The sequence below is a fragment of the Chiloscyllium plagiosum genome, chromosome 13, assembly GCF_004010195.1.
Source record: "Chiloscyllium plagiosum isolate BGI_BamShark_2017 chromosome 13, ASM401019v2, whole genome shotgun sequence".
Classification (NCBI taxonomy): Eukaryota; Metazoa; Chordata; class Chondrichthyes; order Orectolobiformes; family Hemiscylliidae; genus Chiloscyllium; species Chiloscyllium plagiosum.
This window is the reverse complement of record NC_057722.1, coordinates 3,165,871-3,186,214: the sequence shown is the minus strand read 5'-3', so window position 1 is coordinate 3,186,214 and position 20,344 is coordinate 3,165,871. Positions and strand designations below refer to the sequence as shown.

Sequence of the window (20,344 nt, the reverse complement as noted above, 5' to 3'; positions counted from 1 at the left end):
AAGAGCTCAATATGAACGGAGGTTGGGAAGCCTCAGTCCAGTTTCTTGTAGGATTCAGCCCACAGGACAAAGTTCGAACTGACTCAATTGCATTGCAACGCACAAGACAAAATGACTGTTGACTATTGTAATAAAGGATGGTCTCCTGCAGTCGCCCAAGTCAATTATAAAGGTACTGAATGGCAATCATCATTCAACATCTAGTTACACATTTCCTTAATTAGCAGTCCTTGATTTAAAGGAAACCTAAACTGGAAACACTCCATATTTCCCAATGTGATCTTCACTTAAAAAAACCACAATTAAAAAGAACTTTTGGTGAAAAAAAAGTGGAAATACACTGAGACAAAACCTTGTGAAAATCTCTGCTCTTTCTTCTCAAGACATAGTCTATATTCTGGGGACGGACAATGCAAAAGGGTAGATGTTTGCCCACACAAAGCAAAACATTAAAGATCCATATTCACTATCACTTCTTCCCACATCTGAGCAGTTAAGTACAGAACTCGATTAGGGTGTCACTCTATAGCTTAACCAAGGAGGATTTTGTTGCAAAACATCTTCTGGGAAGACAAGTAGGAATTTGAAGTTAAATAAGTATGCCAAGGAAGGATTCACTTGCAAAGACCACATGAACATTTATACCACAACAGTAGTTATTCAAAGTGCCAAAGAGAAATAAACTTGCATTAATAAGGTCCATTCTGTTGCTAAACTAGTGAACAGATTTAAAAAGGGACTCTAATTCTGTACCATCATCAGAAATTTACAAAAAGAATAATTGATTGTTGTCCACCTTTCAATAAAGGCTTGATCTTTGTTTCTTTTTTTTTGAGATTCCCTACAGTGTGGAAACAGGCCCTTCGGCCCAACCAGTCCACACCGACCCTCCGAAAAGTAACCCACACAGACCCACTTCCGCTCTGACTAATGCACCTAACACTATGGGCAATTTAGCATGGCCAATTCACCTAACCTGCACATCTTTGGACTGTGGGAGTAAACCGGAGCACCCAGTGGAAACCCACACAGACATGGGGAGAATGTGCAAACTCTACAGACAGTCACCCGAGGCTGGAATCGAACCAGGGACCTTGGTGCTGTGAGGCAGCAGTGCTAACCACTGAGCAACTGTGCTGCCCTATTCTGATAGAACTTTATTATTGTCTTCATTTTTCTCATCATAAATTGCATCATTTGACTAAATGTCATATCACTGATATCACTACCACCAACATTAGCATTGGTAAGAAAATAAGAATAACTTACAAAAATGATACTGGGTTATACAGCCACAGTTCACAATCTCCAAAAATGCAGGCAAGCACCAAGTCAAACTTACTAAACTGTCTGAAAAATTTTAATAAATTTCTACCAGCCTCTTATGCAGTGCATTTCAGATCATACGAACATTTCACTGTTTGATCAGTATTTTCCTCACATTGCCTTTGCCAAATACATAATTTTGTGCCCTTTGGTTTTTAACCCTTCTGCCATTGGAAGTTGTTTCTGCATCTTTGTTATCCAAACCCTTTATGACACCTAACACCTCTAACAAATCTTCAATGTACCTTCAATTCCAAGGAAGAAGCCTATATCATTAAGTTCAATTTTACAGTCTGAATAACATCGCTAATTTAGATTAGATTAGATTAGATTACTTACAATGTGGAAACAGGCCCTTCGGCCCAACAAGTCCACACCGCCCCGCCGAAGCGCAACCCGCCCATACCCCTACATTTACCCTTTACCTAACACTATGGGCAATCTTTGGACTGTGGGAGGAAACCGGAGCACCCGGAGGAAACCCACGCAGACCCGGGGAGAACGTGCAAACTCCACACAGTCAGTCGCCTGAGGCGGGAATTGAACCCGGGTCTCTGGCGCTGTGAGGCAGCAGTGCTAACCACTGTGCCACCCACAATTTGTCGATGAGTCATTCAGGATCAATTTTTTTTGTTATTGGAGAAAATCAATTAGGAGACCTGACATTACTCAGTGATATTGCGGAAAGGATTTATGTTTTAAAATAAAGCCAGAGCAAGTTCAGACAAGACAATTATTTGGATGCAGAACTGGAGGTCATTGACAAACAGTTAAAAATGTTTGTTTCATCTACTGTAGCAGACTATGTTATTAAGTTTTCATTAATAGCTCAGGATGGGGAATACAGGACACACAAAGGATATACTCCTTACTTTTGAAACAGATTTTCCTCCTTTTGAAGTTCAGGACTGTGATGTTCTTTGAGGAATTAACAGTCAAGTTAAGCTGCATTTCCATGGCCACCTCTGAATCAAATGTTCCTGTGCATAACAGGTCCACTCTAAATACTGCAAAAGACCAAAAATGTGTGAAGCTTACTATTAAAGTCTAACTGGTCAAACTGGTTTACTCGAAAGAGTAAACAATTATGCAAAGAACATTACTTTAGTTCACAATATACTATTTGTCAGTACTGAATTTATAATAAAGTTTGTCAGTTAATAAAACTTATAAAAAGGGATGAATGTGATTTTTTTTCACCCAATTGTTCAGTGTTTCGCTCAATATTATTACCGTCATGAATAAGAAAAAGTCTTTGAACTGACACACTATGTGGAAGACGTGAGCACTTACAATGAGGATTAGACAACCCTTTGCATAGGGGACGAAAGACGATAGCACTGGCCTTTCACGTATTTAATTGGAGTTACATCGTTCTATCAACCTGTCAATGGTTATAATTTGTGAACACAGGATTCTTGAAAAATGGTATAAAGAAATCAAACAAACTGACATTTTCATTAAAAGTAGTTAGTTTGCATCCAATTTGCATGAACTTAAGGGCCTGGGAAGAGGAGTTCAATGTCAACAGTTTCTGTGCAGATACAGAGTTTATCATTCAGATTCACAATTGTTTAACAAGAACTGGAGATAAATCTTATTAAAGCAGGAAGAGTTGACCTTAAAAGTAATTTACTGTTCAGTGGTTTCCCTTTTTGCCCCAACGTATCCTTAAAAGTTATAAGGCCAGAGAGGACAATCTCAAAGTCAGCAGCACAGTGAGGCATGAATTTAGCATGGTTGAAAATTCAGGAATAAAGACACTGAAAAGAACCTAAAGCAAAACACATTTTCCAGAATTGGACCAAGTTCAGAAAACATCATGTGTTTATAAAAGTATATTTAGCATGTCAGCCATTATCAAATGATGGAGCAGACTTGATGGGCCAAATGATCTAATTCAGCTTCTATAATATGTGGTCTTACAGTCTAAACAACTTTATTATTCTCGCATATACCACCATACCTAAAACAGCGAAAGAAGTGCACTGCCACATCAATAGCACACTCACTCCTTCCCACAACTATCTTCTGCCTCAAGTGAAACAGAGCCTGCGGTATGTACATCGGTCCATACAGCCATCTACAGACTCACTCTAAGATTGGAAGGGAGTCATCCTCGTCTGCAAGGGACTGCCAATGATGATGACGACAATGATGACTACCATAAGGCCAGATGATATAGGAAAAGTATTAGGTCATTCAGTGCTAGCTGATATGCTCCTCAACTCTATCCTCCTGCTTTCTCCCCTTACTAATTAAGAAACAATCTTAAAGACACTCAAAGACTTGGCCTTCACAGACTTCTGCAGCAATGAATTCCACAGATTCACCACCCTCTGACTGAAGAAATTCCTCATCTCAGTATTAGAGTCATAAAGTCAGAGTCAGACCTTTCGGTCAAACTCGTCCATGCTGACCAAGTTTCCTAAACTAAACTAATTCACCTAGCCTGTGTTTGGCACATATCCCTTTAAACCTTTCCTATTTATGTACCTACCTTTTAAATTTTCCAACTGTACCTGCACCCACCACGTCCACTGGCAGTTCATTCCACATGTGAGCCACTTTGTGTGGAATAAGTTGCCCCTCAGTTCCCTTTCAAATATTTCTCCTCTCACATTAAAAATATGCCCCCAACTTTTGAACTGCCCCAACCTAAGGAAAATACTTTTGCTAGTCATTTTATCTATACCTCTAATGATTTTATAAATCTCCACAAGATCATCACTCAACCTCCTATGCTTTAGGAAAAAAGTCCCAGCCTATCCTAACAATTCAAACCCTCCAGTCCCAGCAACATCCTGGTAAATCTTTTCTGAATCCTCTTCAATCTAATAATACCCTTCCTACAGGATGGCAACCAGAACTGTACACGGGACTCAAAAAGTAGTCTCACCAGTGTCCTATATAACATCAATTAGACGTCCCAACTCGTACACTCTGATCAATGAAGGCAAGTGTACTACCCTGTCTATCTGTGACACAACTTTCAAATAACTATGCTCCGGTGTCCTTCCACAGTCCAAACGTGTGCAGTTAGGTGGACTGGCCAAGGTAAATTGCCCATGGTATTCAGGAATGTATAGGCTAGCTAGATGCGCCATGGAAAATGAGGAGTCAAAGAGATAGAGTAGGGAGGTGCATCTGGGTGGGATGCTCTTCAGGGGGTCGGTGTGAACTCGATGGATTGAATGGCTGTTTCCACATTGTAGGGACTCTATGATTATATTCTATGAAGTATCAGGTAAGCATGACATTCACAGATTCAGTGTCTGCATCAATATCACAAGTCTAAACAATCATTGATGTTAGCCTGCAACCTTAATATTCTATGCATGTAAACATTTGCTGCAATTTGTTTAATTTGCTGATCAAAGGACAAAATATACCAGTTTGGAGTTAGGTACCTGATAATGCAATCACACTGGGTTGGGGTTGGAATTTAGCTACACTGAGTGGGTCTAATAGTTGGAGAGTTCTGGAAATTAGTATACATGTTATGTAACATCATAATAGTGGAGCTGCAATATGGCAACTTGGGATCATTGCACAAGGAGAAACTGCAGTTTCACAGAACTGCATAACTCTAATTAAATATCTGAAGGATCAATGCTATTGTCTTTCATCCCCTAACAACTGACTCTGTCAGTCTGTTCGAGACTGCCTGAGGCTACACCAGACCAATCACACTTCAGAGTCCGACTGTGTCAAAGCCACATTTCTGACCACATTTATTCACCAAGACAATTACGTGCAGCTCATTTGCTGCTACCACAGTCTTATAATAGAAGAATTCCTATAGTGTGGAAACACACCACTGAGTCCAAACCAACCCTCTAAAGAGCACTGAACCCATACCCATTCCCCACCACAAACCCCTGCCCTGTACTTTTCTCTGTGACCCTGTGTTTCCCATAGTTAATCCATGTAACCTAAACATCCCTGGATACCATGGGGCAATTTTGCACGGCTAATCCACCTAACCTGCACACCTTTGCACTGTGGGAGGAAACTGGATCACTTGAAGAAAGCCCATGCAAACACGGGGAGAATGTCCAAACTCCACAGAGACATGCTCAAGGCTAGAATCGAATCTGTGGTGTTGTCAGGCAGTAGTGCTAACCACTGAGCCACCAGGTCATCCCATGCCTATAGCGCTTCTAGATTTGACAATTTCAATAGTCGGTGAAAGTGAGGACTGCAGATGCTGGAGATCAGAGTCTAGATTAGCGTGGTGCTGGAAAAACACAGCAGGCTAGGCAGCATCCGAGGGGCAGGAAAAATCGACATTCTGGGCAAAAGCCCTTCATCAGGAATTTCAATGGTACCTTTCATCTTGTACCTTTAGCAAACCTTTCCCAATACTGTGCTTTTAGATTCTCAATGATGCAAAATCCCACTTATTAGTGTGTATGTTGACCTAAGCTGTTAATGATGAGCTTTTAAAATTCTGATCCTTCTTAGTTAAGTCTATCCATGGCTCTGCAATGCCTAGCTATTCATTATTTCAGTTTCCTTTTGCTACTGGCCCACAAGTTCACATGAGTCTTTTTTCACCAATTGTTCACTGTTTCCCTCAACACCACTGTTGTCAGAAATTGAAAAAAATCTTTGATGTGACAGATTATGCAGAAGAGGTGAGGATCTACACAGAGGAATAACAGCCAGCGTAAACAACCCATATTGTGCTCTTTACTCACCGTTATTGATATGTTGAGTATTATTCTGAATCTTTCCAAGACATGTAATACTTTTGTCCCTTATTGTCAACATTTTTCCATTCCATTAAAATCTCTCTCTCTCACACACACACACACACCTTTTCCATTGCCAATCCAAATTTTTATCTGAAGTTTTATAAGTAACAACCTGGACAGGCCAGATAAACAGGATAATTTGCATGAGCTTTTGAAAAATCTCACATGGCATGAACAAAATTATTTTGGAAAGTACAGAAAATACTCATTCCTTCACTGATCAGCACTCTCAACTGTTGCTTTTTATATTTTCTCACCTGATTCTTTGCGTGGAATCTCTCCTTGTGCAGAGATATTAGCTTGAGGCATATCCATGACTGCTGGGTTGTCCACCTGAAAGCCCAACTTGTATTCAACCTGTCATAGAGAACACTTCATGAGAATGGTCATTCAGCTATTCACTATTATCATTTAACCTATTAAAGTCAGACTTAATAAAAAAAACAAGTAATATTATGCTCCAAAACTGTAAAGCGACCAACTTGATTACATTTGTAACCAAGTGGAGAGGGCTCTTATGGTGTAATGGTAACAGCCTTACCACTGGGCAGGACAACTGTGTTCAAGTCGCATCTGCACGAACATGTATGTTCTAACATGTCTGCACAGTTTGATGAAAATAACCTTAACAAAACTGGGGGGAAATATAAATTAACATGTTTTAATTTCCCAACCTTTATTTTGATATCTCAATTAAACACTCAATACAAGATACAGTCAGAGTCATTACAGCACAGGAGGTCATTTAACCCATCAAAACTACACTAGTTCTCTGTAGTCCAATCCACTCATTCCTTTTCCCCCCACACTATCCCAGTAACCCTGTAAGCAAGTTTCTTTTCCCCTCAATTGCCCATCCAATTTCTTTTTTTAAAAGACTCAGCACCCCCAATTCCACTACCCTCACTGGAAGCAAGTTCCTGGTCACCAACATTTGCTATCCTAGTTTCCTTCAGCTCATGTAACGATAACATGAATTTTAACTTCAGGGTAATTCTAGAAAATCACAACTAGGATCAAAGACATCGGGAGCCAACAGAGTCCTACAACACAATGACAGGCCCTTTGGCCCAAACTAGTCCACGCCACACTAACGCCATTTCCCTGCACTTAGCCCACATCCTTCTAAATCTTCCTTATCCACTCATTTGTCCAAATGCCTCTTAAATGTTGTTAATATACCCACTGAACCACTTCTACTGGCAGCATATTCCAAATGCATACCACATTCAGTGTAAAAAAAAGTTGCCCTTCAGGTTCTCTTTTATTCTTTCCCCTAACCTTAACTCGCCCTGGATTCACCAACCCTGGAAAAAAAAGACTGAGTGCATTCACCATATCCGTGCCTCTCATGAGCTTATATTTTTCTACAAAATCCCCCTCAGTCTTCTGCGCTCTAAAAAAAGTACTAGCTTGTCCAACCTCTCCTTATAACTCAGACCATTGAGTCCAGGCAACATCCTTGCAAATTTCTTCTGCACTCTTTCCAGTTTAATAACATCGATCCTATAGCAAGGTGACCAAAACTGAACACAATACTCCAAGTGCGGCCTCACTAATTTCCTGTACCACTGAAACAAAACTTCACAAATTCTATACTGAATGCTGTGACTGATGAAGACCAGTGTGCCCGCAGCCTTCTTCACTGTCCTGTCTATCTGTGACTCTACTTTCAGAGAACCAGGCACCTGAACACCAAGGACCCTGTTCCACTACACTCCTTAAGGCCTTACCATTCACCAAGAAACTCCTGCTTTGATTTGACTTTACAAAATGCAAGACCAAACACTTATCTATATTAAACCACATTTGCCATTTCTCCGCCCACTTCCCCAGCTAATCAAAATCCTGCTGCAATTTCTAATAACCTTTCTCACTGACCACGATATTTTAGTGTCATCTGCAAACTTACTAATCATGCCTTGTACATTGTCATCCAAATCACGGATATAGGTAACAAACAGCAATGTTGGTGAACAAAGTTTTTTGTGATTACTGAAGTCCCTGCAGAAGCACAGGCCATAATCTTTCATTCGTCTCTTGTCACAGGGGCACTGACACAAGGACAAGAGAATGTTGACTCTTCTCCTTTGAGAAGGAGATTGCTAAGAGGCAATTTGATAGAAATTTTTAAAATCATGAGGGATCTGGATAGAGAAGACAGGGAGAAACTCCTCCCAATCATAAAAGGATCACAAATAAGAGGGCACAGATTTAAGAAATGATCTCCAAAGGAAATTAATACAAGAGAAAAAAAAAATCCACAAAGCAAACAATTCCACTTGCAGAGAGGTGTTACCAGAATGTCTTTTTCAGAGCAGTTGGTAAACCACTTTGGTCTCCTCGAGTATTTTTTTTTCCAAGATTAGACAAAAAATACATGAGTAGCAAAGTCAGGCTCCACAGATCAAGTTTTGTTTTCATTTGGGGTTTGGATTGGCTTTGAAGCTAATAGATACAGCTCTCTGTCTGTTACAATAAAAAGCTTGGGTTCTCAACTCAGTTGTTAGATTGTTTTTTTTCCCAGTATTCCTTTCTCCTGGACTGGAAAGGAAATAGAATTATAGAATCATAGAATCCCTACAGTGTGGAAGCAAGCCATTCAGCCCTTCGAGTCCACAATGATTCTCTGAAGAGTATCTATTGAAATGATAGATGAAGCTTCTTCACCATGACTTCAAAGGCAGAATTTCAGATTTGTCACAGGCAGCAAGAGGCCTGTGACAAATAACATTCTTCCTTCTCAGGTAACAGTCTAATTTCTTTGAGTGCTTTCCTTGCTGCCTCAACCAGGAAGAGCATTCCCGAATCTGACCACTTGATAAGCTTTTACTCTAATTGCTTTTGCTTCTTCAATCAAGTACACTGAATCTGTGTCTTCTCAGTTGCAAATATTTTGTAAGTAGGAATAGTTCCTTCCCATTTCCTATGTCCATGTCTGATTTTGAAGACCTTCATCAAATTTTTCATCTTCATCTCCAAAAGGAAGAGATCCTAACTTTCTTTCATCTATCCCCATAACTTGAAGTCTTTCACCATTTAAGCCATTCCTGTGAACCTTTTCTGCACCATCTCTGATGTGCGCATATCCTAAAATACAGTAGCCAGACCTGGATGTAATACTCCAGCACGGAATTGAACTGATGTTTTATGAAATTTTAATAGAGGCTCCTTGGTCTCCTATTAATAGAGCCCAGGATACTCTCTGCTTTATTAACTGTTACCTTCAATGACTAATGTAATCATACACCCTCTGCTCCTACACAATATTTTGGACTAATTTATCAAGTTAAGAAACATACAACTTCGGAAAAATATTGTGGTTAAACTTTACACTATCCTGTCTACACACCAAATGGTGATAAAGCTGCACTTCTAGTAAATCTACTTACGTTGTGTGAAAGAGATTGGACCAATCATGCTGCTCTTTGTCCTGCACATGACTGAGAAGCTAAGCTTAAGTCTGTTTATCTCAAATGGTGATAAGTTGCATTTCTAGTGAATCTGTTTACGTTGATGCAAATTAGCAAATTGACTGTATTGTGAAGAAAGTTTGAGAAGAAAGAAACATACGAGTTCAGATTTTTGATACTAATATTTCAGCTTGGATCTATTAAGATGAGGACTTAAGCTTAATTCCTCAGGTCAACTGCAGGACAAAGAGCAGCATTACTGCCACTGGCTCTGGTCCAATTTCTTTCACACAACTCAGGTGGTGCACTGCTCGAGGTTCTGATTAAATAAACTTTGTTTAGTTTTATTGGTAGAGAGATTGAGTTTTGGAGCCACAAGGTCATGTTGCAGCTGTATAAAACTCTGGTGCGGCAGCACTTGGAGTATTGCATACAGTTCTGGTCACTGCATTATAAGAAGGATGTGTAAGCTTTTGAAAGTGTTCAGAGGAGATTTACTAGGATGTTGCCTGATATGGAGAGAAGGTCTTATGAGGAAAAGAGGGCCTTGACGCTGTTTTCGTGTGATTGAGAGCTGACTTAATTGAGACTAAATTGAGGGTTGGATTGGGTGGACAGTGAGCCCTTTTTTCCTAGGATGGTGATAGCTAGCACGAGGGGACACAGCTTTAAATTGAGGAGTGACAGATATAGGACAGATGTCAGAGGTAATTTCTTTACTCACAGTAGTAGGGGCATGGAATGCATTGCCTGCAATAGTAGCAGACTCGTCAACTTTAAGTCCTCTGTGGTACTACTTTCATTGGAGAGTTATCCCTCCAAGTGACACCCAAGCTTTGCTTGGCAATGCAGACAATGGTAATGTATCTTCCTATTCATCCAGCCCTGACACAGTTTTCTATTAATGCCCAAATTATCAGGATGCACTGGTTTTGATCCCGCTTTCTATACATGCCTTCAAACAGGGTCATAGAGACAGCTTACCTTTCCTTAGCTCTCTGATTCCAAAATATTTTCCAGGTGGTATTAAGAATCAAGCACAAAAATCACATCACTGATCTATAAAAGGCAGATTGCTCTTGACTAAAGTGTGACCAATTTCGTCTCTAGGATGGTTAATGTCTGACTGACCACAACAACGGATGCATAATAATAAGAATCACTGGGAACTAAGGCACATGGTTAATTCCCCAGAGAATAGCTGGAAAATTTATTACAAGTTGCAATTCATTTCAAAATGCATCAAGTTTTATTATTTTGTATAAAAACTAAATTACATCATTTACATACACAAAAACTAATGCTTTATACTTTTGTCATAAACTTGCAGAATGTACAACTGACTCACTACAAAAATCAAAATCACAAGCAGCAAATAGAGAATTATCTTGTCATTTAAATGTAAAACTTTAAAGCCCTCTTGTAAAGCCCTGGACAAAAGACCTCGGTTCAACTTCCACCTGCTCCAGAGGTGTGCAGTAACATCTCTGTTCAGGTCAATTAGAAAATTAGGACAAAAAAGAAACCTACACCAGGTTTTAATGAATAAGAAGCTTATTTATTTAACAAATATGCCCTCCAACATGTGGCAAAAACAGATTATTAATTACTAATGCAAACTTAAATGATACCCCTTTGAAATCAAAATGCCCATTTCATTCACATAGAAGATGGGCAGACAGACAGATTTATCGACGTTTCGGGCATAAGCTCTTCTTCAGGAAGTTTCCTGAAGAAGGGCTTATGCCCGAAATGTCGATTTTCCTGTTCCCTGGATGCTGCCTGACCTTCTGTGCTTTTCCAGCAACACATTTTCAGCTCTGATCTCCAGCATCTGCAGACCTCACTTTCTCCTCCAGACAGACAGATTTGACAAACAGAGAAGAAGGATCTATTTTGCTTGCAGGACTTGTGGACCGACTACTCTTCAGGTCTGTGATAAACTGTACTTAAACCAATCCAAACTCTGTTGCTGGGCAGTTAGTTTTCTTCTGAGACCTGATGCCAGTGTAACTCAAAAATATCAAACCAAGTTCCAACAATACAATGCCACATGGTTCCAATGTCCTTTAGTTTTTAAAACAACTAATAATTAAATCTTCTATTTCCTGGTTTATATTTCCAAAGAAAATATCTGAGATTCTTATGAATCAGCGGACAGCGATAGAACAGCATGATCAGAGATGGGCTAATGTATGATAAAGTTCCTTGCCTATACAAAAACACTGTCCAGAAAATTGTCATTAAGGATGCAAAAGAATGCTCTTGGTGGATTTTACCTTCTCTCAGTGGGGAAATCCATGACACTACTGTAACAACTGATCATGAGATGCATACCACCAAACATTGCTTGGTACCATTCCATGTGACTAGCAGGCAATTGATACTGTGCAGGTTACAGAGTGTGTTGCACTCCCACTCGAACGTGTCTTGACCGAACCTTAAAATTTACCTTGGATTTTGCATGCCAAGTGAAATGAAGGCTGTTGGTCTCCCCGGGTACAAGTAACTTGAAAGGGAGTGCGTAATAACTGACAACATCGTTCCGTACATAATACAACTCAGCATCAAGACCTGTTGAGAGAAAAAGAAATATCTATAATCCTCATAAATGTCTAAATCGCAAACTACTTTTACATTCTTTCAGTGACAAACATCAATAGTTCATATTTAACGCGCACTGTTAGTGTTGCAAATTTTATCATTAACTGCCAATAACACAATAGGATCAGAATTACGAGCACTTTACCAGTTTAAAATTTGTATGCACAAAGTTCGAACAAAAAATAGTAGATAAATGTAGGTACATTTGCATAAACTCCATTTAACCGTTCTGTGATACGTAATTAAGACTAATACACACTATATATCATCATTAAAAGCTTACTGCTGTGATATTTAAGTCATTTGTTTGCCTATATAAAAAAATTGATCCCAGTACTGACCCAAAGGGAAACACCAATATTAACCTTCCCCCTCTAGAAAATAACCCTTTATCATGACTCCGTGTTTTCTATCCTTATACATTCTCATCTTTAATCCTTTCATTTGTTTTAAACCCATGCTAACACTGATCACCCTATTCCATCAGACCCCAGTCTGTTAACAAATCTTTTGTGTGATACTTTGTCAAATCTTTCTTGAAATCTGTCTGGAATCACTGACATTACTAGAAAACAGCAGAAGCAGTGAACGAGCAAAACATTTCAACAACCTGAACTATCCAAGTCAAACAAACATCTAAAAAAAATCAAACATCTGAACATGACACTACATTGTGTAAGTATATTCATTTTTTTTATCAAATGTAGACATGTATTACCATGTTTTCACATGTAATTCACAAAATCACAGCTGACTCAGCAAACTGCCCAAGTTAAACAATGCATTGTAATTTAAAACAACAAGTACTGGAGATCACAACAGCATCCATGGAGTTAACATTGCGTCGAGATGACTCTTCATCAGAGCTCTCTACCGAAGAGTCATCTTTCCTTGAAACGTTAGCTTGCTCTCTCTCCATGGATGCTCTCTGACCTGTTGTGAGCTCCAGCTTTTGTTATTTTCAGAACCCATCCAGTATCTGCAGTAATTTGTTCCTACAATGCATCGAAACTGGAAAAAGACTAAATGTATTTATCATATCCATGCCTCTCATGATCTCATACATTTCCTCAGTTTCCTACACTCGCTATAACACAGAACCTTGAGTCCTGACAAAAACCTTGAAACTTTCTTCTGCAAAGTGGCCAAAACTGAACACAATACTCCAATTGCAGCCTCATTAATGTCCTGTTCAACTGCAATGTAACTTCCAAACTGCCAAAAGCCTTCTTCACTGCCCTGTCTACTTGAGACTCCACTTTCAGAGAACCGTGCACCTGAACTCCAAGGTCGTTCTGTTCCACTACACTCCTTAAGGCCCTACCATTCACCATGAAACTCCAACCTTTATTTGACTTTCCAGAATGCACGTGCTCACACTTATCTGTATTAAACTCCATTTGAGATTTCTCAGCCCACTTCCCCAGCTGATCAACGTCCTGTTGCAATTTCTGAGAATCTTCCTTACTGCCCATGATACCACCTATTTTAGTGTCATCTGCAAACTTACTAATCATGCCTTGTACATTCCCATCAAAATCATGCCTTGTATATTCCCATCCAAATCACTGATATAGATAAAACTCGAATCGGGCCAGCACTGACCGCTGATGCACACCACTAGTCACAGGTCTCCAAGCCGATAAGCAGCTTTCCAATATTACCCTCTACTTCCTACCATCAAGCCAACTGTGTATCCGAGTTTCCAGCTGCCCTTGGATTTCATGCGATCTAACCTTCCAGAGCAATCTACCATATAGAATCTTACCACAGGCCTTACTGAAATCCATAGAGACTATGTCTACCGCCCTGCACTCATCAACCTTCCTGGTCACTTCACCAAAGAACTAACAGAGTTGCCTGGCATGATCTCCCACACACAAAGCCATGATGACTATTCGTAATCAAACACTGTGTCTCCAAGTGCATGTATATCTTAGCTCTCCGAATCTTCTCAAATAACTTTCCACATATGTTAGGCTTACTGGTCTATAGTTTCCAAGATTTTCTTTGCAGCCTTTCTTACTTAAGGGCACAACATTCATTACCTTCCAGTCTTCCGGGACATCACTCGTGGCTAACAATGATGCAAAAATATCAGCGAGGGCCCCCCGCAATATCCTCTTTAGCTTCTTGCAGTGTTCTTGGATATATCTGGTCAGGACTAGGAAATTTATTCACCTTCATATTTTCTAATGTGCCCAATACCTCCTCTGCTGTGATATGGACTGTTCCTAAGATATGACCACTAACTTCCCCAAGATCCCAAGTCTTCATGTCTTTGTCCACGGTTAACACAGAGGAGAAATATTCATTGAGGACCCTGCCCATCTCCTGCAGTTCTACACATACATATCCACTTTGCTCCTTGAGGGATACTATGCTCTCTCTAGTTATTCCCATTCCTTTAATATACTTCAAGAACCTCTTTGGATTCACCCTAATCTTCTCAGCCATGGCTATCTCATGCCCCATTCTCACATTCCTAATTTCCTTCTTCAGTATCTCCTGTATCTCCTATATATCTCCAGGGATTCCCTTGATCCTAGCTGCCAGTACCTGAGCCACGCCTCCTCCCTTTCTCTGGTCAAAGCCTCAATACCTCTTGTGATCCAGAGTTTCCTATTCCTGCCAACCCTACACTTCACCCTCACAGGAACATATAGACCTTGAACTCCAGCTTTCTCACTTTTAAAGGCCTCCCACTTGTCAGAGGTCCCTTTGCCTGCAAACAAACTATTCCTGCAAGCTCATGTCTAATTCCATCAAAAATCACCTTGCCCCAATTTAGAACTTGAACCTGTGGACCAGTTTTGTCCCTCTTCATAACTATCTTAAAATTAATACAACTATGGTCACTGGTCTCAAAGTGCTCACTTACTGTCATATCTGTCACCTGTCCTGCCCTATTTTCCAAGAGTAGGTTGAGTTTTGCCCTTCCCGAGTAGGGCCCTCTCTATGCCAGACACACAAACCTTCCCCAACATATTTAACAAATTCCACACCAACTAATGCTATGGTGATTCCAGCCTAGGTTAGGAAAATTAAAATCTCCTACTATGACAATCCTATTGCTGCAAGTCACCTCAGTCTACTTGCATATTTGTTGCTCTAATTCCTGTTGACTATTTGCAGGCCTATAGTACAACTTCAATAGCGCAACCATCCCCTTCTTATTACTTAGCTCTACCCACAAGGCCTCACTGAATTGTTCTTTAATTGTGTCATCTCTGATTACTGCTGTGATATTCACCCTAAGCAAAAATGAAACTCCCCCTCCCCTCTTTCCACCACTTCTGCCCTGCCTAAAGCACCTGTACCCTTGTCCATTAAGCTGCCAGGCCTATCCCCCCTTAGCCATGTTTCTGTAATGGCTATAACATTCTAGTCCCATGTACCTATCCACAACCTGACTTCATTGGCCTTACCTGTCAGCCCTCTTGCATTGCAATAGATGCAATTTAATCTAACAGCCATTCCTTGCTCCCTGTCATGTTCCAGCCTGACCTGTTTCTTCAACTTACTCTAAGACTTTGGTCAGGTCGCACTTAGAGCATTGCATTGCATTCAGTTTTGGTTATCACATTACAGGAAAGGCTTGGGAGAAGTTGCATAAGAGGTTTACAAACACAGAGTGGTAGGAGTCTGGAACATGCTGCCAGGGGTTGATGGTGGAGGCACATATGATCGGGGCATTCAAGGGACTTTTAGATAGGCACATAAATATGCAAGGAATGGAGTGATATAGACCTAGAGCAGGAAAAAAAGATTAGCTTAATTTGGTGTCATATTTGGCACATCAGGGCCAAAGGGCCTGTGTTTCCATGCTGTACAGGTTCTAAAAATGTTCTAAAAACCCAGAAACTGCAGGCCAGTCAGTATAATGCCAGTAGCAGAGAAATCTTCACATATTAATCTGTAACAAAATGAGTTGTCACTTGCAAAAATATAGGCTAATAAATGAAAGCCAACACAAATTTGTTAAATTTGGCATTGATTAAACTGTGAACTTTGCACGTGTAAGTCTTTTCAAAAGGCATTGTGTAAATTGCCCTGTAATTAATAGGCCTGTTAATAAGAAAATAATAGCCAAATTTAAACTTATAGGATTACAGGGCATAGGCGCAAAATAGGCTAAGAAGCAAAATATAGTTTACAATGATGAACATAAAATGTTTCAGTCTTGAAAGAAGGATTCTTATTAAGACTGCTCTTTTTCATATACATCACTGCCGTGAACTTGGGCATAGGGGATGCAATTTCCAAGTTTCTATTTTAGACAAAACTTGGACTTGGAGTCAACAGTATGAAGAATGGAGCAGACTTCAGGAGCTCATAGATTGTTTTCCTCAGAGCTGCAGAGTAAGGAAGATAAAGCAGGAATGGGAAAATTTGTCTGCAACGGCACAAGTATCAATAAGCAGAGGACAAAAATTGAAAATAACTGGAGAAAGAACTAGAAAGCAAATAAAATGAAATGTTTCATAATGCAGTGAGTTCTGATCATACAGAAAGAGTGCAGGAAACAACTTCAATAGTGGCTTTTGGAAGGAATTGGACACATGCTTATAAAGGGGAAAAAAAACAGGACAACAGAGGAAGAGCAGAGACTTTGAGGAAAGCTCCTTCAAAGTATTTGCACAGACACTGAGCAGAATGGCATCCTACTGTGCCACAAGGTTCATTAAATGTGTATCTGTTGAACTTAGAAGCTGGCATTTTTTTTCCAGTGATCGTATGGGTAAATAATTCTCAGTGCTTCCAGTCAAGGCCGCTGCACAGAACAGAGAGAAACAGGGGGACAAGTCGGAGACATACTCCCGAAAATGAGATGTTAGCCAAGAGGCTGCAGAGACACAAGCTCAGTATAAGTAAAAACTGCTGACATACAGGGAAAAACAGCTTGTAAACTGAGAATGACTGGGTCCAGGTACTGTTTGGTACAAACCATCCTCTTCAGAACAAAATTAAGAAAGAGGGAGTAATGCAGAAGCCTTATTTGGATGAGGGGCAATGAGGTTCCTTGGTCTGCAGGCAATAAGATAAAGACATGCAATTAACAGATGAGCCTGAGCCAATGGTTAAAAGACACCATGACTTGAGAAAGATAAGAAAAGAGGATAAAAGGCGACCCTCTAGGCATACAGGCAGCAATAACTCCGGTGACAAACGCTCACAAATCAAACCCTACATCAGGGACATGGAAAGAGAGAGAGAGAGAGAGAAGCAGCATGTGGGCAACATCAGCCGTCCTCAGCAACAACACAACGATTATGCAGATTAGGTATTATCTTTCATATTCTGTGACGAATTAGACTCTGTCAAATGACTCGAGTGGGTGTATAAATAGGTTGTTTAATTAAGTTTGTAGGAAAACATACAAGCTCTTGTTTGTAATAGAACGTGCAAGAGATAAGTACATGGTTTAATACATTAATCAAATATTTTCTCAATTTATCAGAATTGAGTCTTCTCATCTGCATACACCAGCAGCTGCAGTCGGCAACTGTTGGACTCAGACCACAGCTGCTGACTGCTGGATTGAAACAGTGCTCAACAAGGCTAATATGCCAATTTTAGGGAAGAAAATCTTGTTAAGATTGAGATATCTTGCTTGTCGGAGAAAGTGAGGACTGCAGATGCTGGAGATCAGAGTTGAAAATGCGTTGCTGGAAAAGTGCAGCAGGTCAAGCAGCATCCAAGGAGCAGGCAAATCGGCGTTTCTCCTACTCCTTGGATGCTGCCTGACCTGCTGCGCTTTTCCAGCAACACATTTTTCAGTTCTGATGAAGGGCTTATGCCCGAAACGTCAATTCTCCTGTTCCTTGGATGCTGCCTGACCTGCTGCGCTTTTCCAGCAACACATTTTTCATATCTTGCATGTCATCTATAGAACTCCATTCTTAAATTCAAGGGTCCGACAGTTCCATAACTGGTTCATGAAGGGCAATCTGTTAGATGGACTTGTTAATGTCATCCTCAACAAAACAACTGCAAGATATAACATTGGCAAGACTCGAGTCTGAAATCAATACAAAAAAGCTTGAAAAAAAATTGGGTGAAGGACAAAAAACAGTGAATCATTTGTTTTTTTTAAAGAATGCAGGAGAATAGCCAATGGTGCTCTCCTGGGCCACTGCGAAAACCAATACTCTTCGGTATATAAAAAATAAGCAGATACTGGAAAATCAATTAACATTTTAACATTTGCCAATGATAGCAAAAACAAAGTTGTGGCAAACAGCTCGAATGATACCAGACAACAGCAACAAGACACTTACAATCCGAGCTGATGAAACTACTCAACAAGTTAGATCCAACGTTAAAATCTGGCTTAATTTATTTCTAATTTAATGTGACAGCCTTTCACTGAACCATCATAGAGTCATAGACTCATGGAGATATACAGCATGGAAACGGACACTTTGGTCCAACTTGTCCATGCTGACCAGCTATCCCAACCCAATCTAGTCCCAGTGTTAGCACCCGCTCCAAACCCTTCCTTTTCATATACCCATCCAGATGCCTTTTAAATGTTGCAATTGTACCAGCATCCAACACTTCCTCTGGCAGCTCATTCCATACACGTACCATCCTCTGTGTGAAAAGTTGCCCCTTAGGTCTCTTTTATATCTTTCCCCTCTCACTCTAAACCTTTGCCCTCCAGCTCTGGATTCCCCCACCCCAAGGAAGAGACTTTGTCTATTTATCACATCAATGTCCCTCATGATTTTATAAATCTCTATAAAGTCACCCCTCAGCCTCCAATGCTCAAGCATATTCAACCTCTCCCTATAGCTCAAATCCTCCAACCCTGGCAACACCCTTGTAAATCCTTTCTGAACCCATTCAAGTTTCACAACATCCTTCCGAAGGAGACCAGAATTGCACGCAATATTCCAAAAGTGGCCTAACCAGTGTCCTGTACTCAATAGATGGAAATGTGTTGCTGGAAAAGTGCAGCAGGTCAGGCAGCATCTAGGGAACAGGAGAATCGGCGTTTCGGGCATTAGCCCTTCTTCAGGAATGCCCGAAACGTCGATTTTCCTGTTCCCTAGATGCTGCCTGACCTGCTGCGCTTTTCCAGCAACACATTTCCATCTCTGATCTCCAGCATCTGCAGACCTCACTTTCTCCTGTACTCAATACTCTGACCAATAAAAGAAAGCATAACCAATGCCGCCTTCGCTATCCTATCTGCCTGCAATTCTACTTTCAAGGAGCTATGAACTTGCACTCCAAGGTCTCTTTGTTCAGCAACACTCCCAAGGACCTTACCATTAAATGCATAAGTCTTGCTAAGATTTGCTTTCCCAAAATGCAGCACCTCACATTTATCTGAATTAAACTCCACCTGCCACTTCTCAGTCCATTGGCCCATCTGATCAAGATCCTGTTGTAATCTAAGGTAATCTTCTTTGCTGGCGACTACACCTCCAATTTTGGTGTCATTTGCAAATTTACTAACTATACCTCTTATGCTCACATCCATCATTGATATAAATGACGAAACGTAATGACCCAGCACGGATCCTTGTCACCTCCAGTGTGAAAACAACCCTCCACCACCCTCCTCTGTCTTCTACCTTTGAGCCAGTTCTGTATCCAAATGGCGAGTTCTTCCTGTATTCCATGAGATCTAAACTTGCTAACCAGTTTCCCATGGGGAACCATGTCAAACGTATTACTGAAGTCCATATAGATCACATCTACCGCTCTGCCCTCATCAATCCTCTTCGTTACTACTTCAATAAACTCAATCAAGTTTGTGAGACATGATTTCCCACACACAAAGCCATGTTCACTATCCCTAATCAGTCCTTGCCTTTCCAAATACATGTACATGCTGTCCCTCAGGATTCCTTCCAACAACTTGCCCACCACTGAGATCAGGCTAACCAGTCTATAGGTTCCCTGGCTTGTCTTTCTTAAACAGTGGCACCATGTTTGCCAACCTCCAGTCTTCCGGCACCTCACCTGTAACTATCGATGATACAAATATCTCAACAAGCGGCCCAACAATCACTTCTCTAGCTTCTCACAGAGTTCTCGGGTACACCTGATAAGGTACTGGGGATTTATCCACCTTTGACCATTTCAAGACATCCAGCACTTCCTCCTCTGTAAACTGGACATTTTGCAAAATGTCACCATCTATCTCCCTACAGTCTATATCTTCCATATCCTTTTCCATATCCTCTTCCATATCCAAAATATTCATTTAGTATCTCCCCCATTTTC

General features: G+C 40.4%; 1 protein-coding gene across 5 annotated transcripts in view; it reads right to left on the bottom strand.

Moving 5' to 3' along the window:
* Nucleotides 1-20,344, bottom strand: part of ryk (receptor like tyrosine kinase) — a 284,985-nt gene that overhangs the window by 202,540 nt on the left and 62,101 nt on the right. For all 5 annotated transcript variants that reach the window (XM_043701687.1, XM_043701689.1, XM_043701684.1 and 2 more), the window contains exons 2-4: nucleotides 11,952-12,073; nucleotides 6,344-6,443; nucleotides 2,199-2,333 (exon numbers count right to left, since the gene is read on the bottom strand). In XM_043701687.1, coding sequence (XP_043557622.1) covers nucleotides 2,199-2,333; nucleotides 6,344-6,443; nucleotides 11,952-12,073 — 357 coding nt within the window. The remainder of the gene's footprint in view (nucleotides 1-2,198; nucleotides 2,334-6,343; nucleotides 6,444-11,951; nucleotides 12,074-20,344) is intronic.